The following is a 5,143-nucleotide window of genomic DNA, read 5'->3' on the forward strand; positions in this document are numbered from 1 at the left end:
GCGGGGCTTCGCCCGTGGACCCCCCTTTACGCCCCCCTCCTTGGGAAAATATGTACATAAAAAAAGGGCGACAGAAATGAAATGTATGATTGGGGGGATATTTTTTCCGGGGATATTTTTCCCAAGGATATTTTTTCCGGGATTTTTTTTCCGGGATATTTTTCCCGCCACCCTTGAAAATCAACACTTTAGAAATGATCAGTATTTGCGCAGTATTTTTTAAATACACATATAGTTAAAAATTGAAATTTTACAAAAAAAAAATTTCATTTGTTCATTTTTTGGGAAGTCAAGTTTTTGAAAACAAAATTTGAACAAATTTTTACTTCCAAAACGGTTATGTTAGAAAAATTGGAAAAATCCATCAATGCTTCTCTCACTTATCTACTGTTACCCCCCAAAGAAATCAACAAAATCCAAATTTCAAAATTTTATTCGTGTTTGTATTTTCGAAGATTGCCCCAAAGTAACGTTAGGAAACGTGCCTTTTTAAAAACAAGTTTTAAAAAAACAGTATGGTTTGTAACATTTATCAACAAAATTCACGTTTTGGCACGGTTTGGCGTGCGTTACGTATTTTTTATTAGGTTGCCGAATAATGTGTATCCTTGGAGTAAAGCTTCTTGTGTAAAGCTTTTGTACGAACTCGGTGTAAAAAAAATCCGTCTTCATCTCAAATCTTTCGAACCACTCCCCAATAAATTTTGGCAAGTATTGCAAAACATTATATGCTTAGACACTAGATTACTAGTACAATGTACTATTTTCGAGTGCTTTTTTGACAAATTTACCGGTGTAACACATACTTTTTTTGTAATGTTCCACAGTTTGGTTTTGAGAAGTCACACCACTTTATCATATCATATTGTCGTCATTACCATATTGTTGTGAGGTCATTACCTAGGGCTAGATTCGTGTGGATAAAGTTGTGAATAGGTGTAGCAAGTGTTAATAAGTGGACTTTTTTTAATCTACTACTTTAGAATGTATTCAAAAAGATCCGCTTTACACACGAAAAATTTTGGAAGATGAACTTTTTCATGCATGGATGTTAATGAAATTATTTATCCGATTAAGGCCATTGTAACAGTCAAGTATTTCTGCTGCTTATACCTCAGGTCGCAGACTTGAGGGAGTTTGAAGAGTTCTCTGAGTTTTTCCCACACTTTGAAAAACAAAAGCTATACCATACGGCGTTGAAGCAACACGAGGATAGGGGTATTCTTTGCAGGTAATAAAATCACATGTTATTTCAATCTGTGATTAAGTTATTCTCTCATTTTCCTCTTTCTTTTATTATTTACCCTTTGGATGAATTATACAGGAAATTACATACAGAATTGGTTAAATGCGGTTCAGACGTTGAATATGTAGCAAAAGTCTATTGCCTGCGACAAGCATACTCCAGATTGTTTGCTCGACCTGCAACAGCTGCTTGGATCGCTGATATTGGTCGACAGGTCATCAGCGATCTCATTGTTTACGCCGACAGGGTTTGTTAAAAATTTTTACTCCGATAGAATCAATGCTTTAGTAGATTAGTTCATTAAGTGATAATAAATTCTCTGCGTTAATATATTCTTCAGGACCCTAAAGACTATCTCAGCCATTATGAAAGGATGCTGGATTTTCTCGGTGATTCTAGTAATAGTAGGATCATGGAAGAGGAGTTGACAGGACGCGGTGTCAAGTGTATCAACTTTTATGATATCCTCATTGATTTCATTCTTCTCGATTCATTTGACGAGGTTGATAAGCCACCATCTTCCATCAAAGCTATTTTGCAAAATCGATGGATTTCTGCGAGTTTTAGAGAGACTGTAAGTATTTTTTCGCTATTTAATCAATATCCGCTGAGTCAAGGAAGTAAGCAATTTTCCATCAATCACAAATAAGTTTTTTTAAGATTTTTGTACTATACCAAAAATAATGAGATATTTTTTCTAAATTTACTTAATTATTTAAGTATCGGGGGTAATAGCGACGGTGATTGCAAAACATAATTGGGTCATAGTTCGAATACCAGAGTATCTTAAGACCTGGATGGAAATTTCGGCAATCGTACTTGGTCAGCTCGAATCCCCAAAGTCAATCCTTATTATGAAAGTAGGAACACAAAAATGAATCCTCATTCGTCAACTCGAACTGCCAAAGTCAAATTCAGCGCATGGAGTGCGTGATAGGTCTCGTTGATGGATAAAGGATCACTGGCAATTGTGAAACCTAATCAAGACCACCGTACGATATGGTATTTTATTCACGTCACACTTAGAAATTGTCAAAAGCTAGTCACGGAACTTTTTGGCAATAATTCCATGGGTTAATATGTAGAAGGCCAATGATACTCGTCTTTAAATTTTCTAGTTTTAAAAATATTTGTATGATCGTTGGAATGATCTATATCGAAGTTCACGATTCATCTTCACTTTACAAACTGAATTGACTTTTCTCTTTATTTTCTCTAACAGGCAATTGGCACGGCGATCTGGTCAGTATTAATGGGAAAACGTCAAATGCTCAAGTATTCAGACGGTTTCCTAGCTCACTTCTACTCCATTTCGGAACAAGTATCCCCAGTTCTCGTTTGGGGCTTCCTGGGCCCAGAAGGAAGTCTGAATTTAACTTGCAACTACTTCAGAGAACAAATTATAGAATTCTTAATTGATATATTTGATTTTTTCAAAGTCAGATACACGAACATTGATAATCTCGCGGAAGATATTTTGCGAGAAATGAGGACGCGTGTAGAGAATATTAATCAACGCTTAGCACTGGAAGGATGTTAATTTATGAATGGAATAACTCATTAGGTCATGTATTGGATAATATATATCGAACTTAGTGTTGAAAAAGTAATTAAAATCGTGATATACAATGTACGCCGTATGGATAAGCTTTTTACAAATTCTCATGAATTTCTCATTTATCTCAATCCCATTTTTACTTTAGCAGAGTTATTGAGTCTTCCTGCTCTCCTTTATCATTGAAGATCGTTTATTTTCTCTCTCATCCATTGGAAGGGCTGCAGGCGCTGTATCGTTAATATTTACTCCGTTTCTTACTCGATTCTACAAAGTTTGTTATCACAAATACAATTTCGTTCGACCAAAAAGAGTCGAATACTTGTATATATCCATGTACAGTCGTGATCGTTTGATAATTTTATATTAATAAATGTTTTTTGAATCTGGACGATCAAAACATCGTTCGCTTACCGAAACCTAAGCTTTACATACGACAGAGAGAAAATTTTAGTAAAAATTACGTAACCGTTCGGTAATCCTGTTGTTTTTTAGCCGTTCGGAGAAAATAACCGCATCGATTAGGAAAAATTTTTCCATTGCTTGGTAACAGTTACCTAGTCCTTCGGGAATGCTCCCTAACTTTTAGGTAATTATTTGCAACCGACTAGATAACTTTCATCAAGCAATCAACAAATTTTAGAAATATGACGTTGAATTTGAAAACTGTTTTGGGACCATTTAATGTTTTAAACTTCTTATTTTATGTAAAATTTATTAAAGACTTGTGTGGAATGGAGACTGCAGTCCATTTTTATTTGTATAATCTTTCAATATGTGAATCGTCAATAGAAAGTAATTGTTGGAAATATATTAAAGATAAAGCGTTCCTGGCGTATTACTGCGAAATGCACTGATACGGTGTTCATAATTTCCAAGCCATGCTTGTAAAACATCGACAGAATTTTATTATTTTTAATTATAGAAGATATTAGTAATGTGAAGCAAGATAGCATAAATATACTAAAGTTTGTTCGGCAGTAGTGTATTTCGTTACCTGAAATTTAGTTCCTTAAAATGAGGCAATTGTTAATTTTTTTTTGGTCTTATTTAGTAGGAAGTGACATATACTGTGTTTTCAAGACATGGAATTAATAATTTGTTATGCTTGTGTAGGTATACGGAACTTTTCGTCCCCTTCATCTACCGAAGGTTATAATTAGTATAATTCATGGGCAGTGTCTACATACACGGTGTATGTTAAATACCATAGACGTATGTCTTTTTTTTTGCCATAGACACATGCATGAGAACCATAGACACATCATAAAAAATATCATGCACTTAGTGATCCTTATGCGTCCATGGGACAATGCCATGTGCATGGTGATCTCCATCATACACCCAATCGATTACTGGGTGTATGGCAATTAGAATTATGGCCATACATTTTTTTATTGGTACAAATAACACATATGTATCAAATCGTATACCTCAGTTCAATTTTGGGTCCTTTCTTTCTCAAACAGCAATTGAAATATTCAAGTCCCTTAGTGGAGGCACAAATAAATTAAAAAATGTACTGTCTGTATAAACATTCACCGTGAAATTCCTCCAACTCCAACTATCTCTGGAAGACCGTAAACCTTTCGCCTTGTCAGAAAATGTGGAAAGTAAAAGAAAACTCATACTAGTTATATTTTTCACTCTTCCCTGTCTCCGAGAACCACAAAAGGATTCCCAAACAACTCAGAAACCCTTGAAGAATTTAGTGAATTCTTCAATTTTATTCAAAATACTTTTGTCAATATATGATAACCATGATTACCATGCATCTATGGTTCTCCTCCATGTGTCCATGGTACAGTGCCATGGACGTATGGCAAAACTTACTATAGACCATGATTTACTTGTGGAGATGGTCGATAAAAGCCATAGATCCGTGGTAGAAAAAATCCCAAACGTCTATGCTATTCCACCATACACCGTGTGTGTAGACACTGCCTGTTTCCGATCAGATACTGAGAACAATTTTTTATCTAAATCTACACTCGACTTTAGTACATGTAGCCCTCAGTGAATATATGGCAACACTGCCCATGTATCTTATCCAATCTCGTCGACTCGTTCCCTATAGTAACTTAAGGTGGTTGTCGCGCGACAGTCTCTGTAAAAAGTTTATCTGCTGTAAAACGGGCCAGTTTAGAACACAATCTTTTAGCAGTATATAGTCTCACTTGATTGATTGCATTGTGCATGAATAGCTAAAGCATAACTATATATTTTCCATATTAACTATTTTCAATTATATAAATTTATGAATTTCCGATAATTATATTCCGTAAACCAAACGGTCAATCGATTTGATTTTTTTTTCTGTATTTCCTCCCACGATGTATATT

The 5,143-nt window shown here is 34.9% G+C and overlaps 1 protein-coding gene across 1 annotated transcript in view; it reads left to right on the top strand.

Moving 5' to 3' along the window:
• Miga (mitoguardin) overlaps positions 1-3,540 on the top strand; it is a 17,711-nt gene extending 14,171 nt beyond the window's left edge. Inside the window, exons 6-9 of the mRNA XM_011313465.1 lie at positions 1,119-1,231; positions 1,325-1,493; positions 1,587-1,820; positions 2,469-3,540. Coding sequence (XP_011311767.1) covers positions 1,119-1,231; positions 1,325-1,493; positions 1,587-1,820; positions 2,469-2,786 — 834 coding nt within the window. The 3' untranslated portion in view covers positions 2,787-3,540. The remainder of the gene's footprint in view (positions 1-1,118; positions 1,232-1,324; positions 1,494-1,586; positions 1,821-2,468) is intronic.
• Positions 3,541-5,143: the final 1,603 nt, after the last annotated feature.

Source organism: Fopius arisanus, unplaced genomic scaffold (genome assembly GCF_000806365.1).
Source record: "Fopius arisanus strain USDA-PBARC FA_bdor unplaced genomic scaffold, ASM80636v1 scaffold00122, whole genome shotgun sequence".
NCBI lineage: Eukaryota > Metazoa > Arthropoda > Insecta > Hymenoptera > Braconidae > Fopius > Fopius arisanus.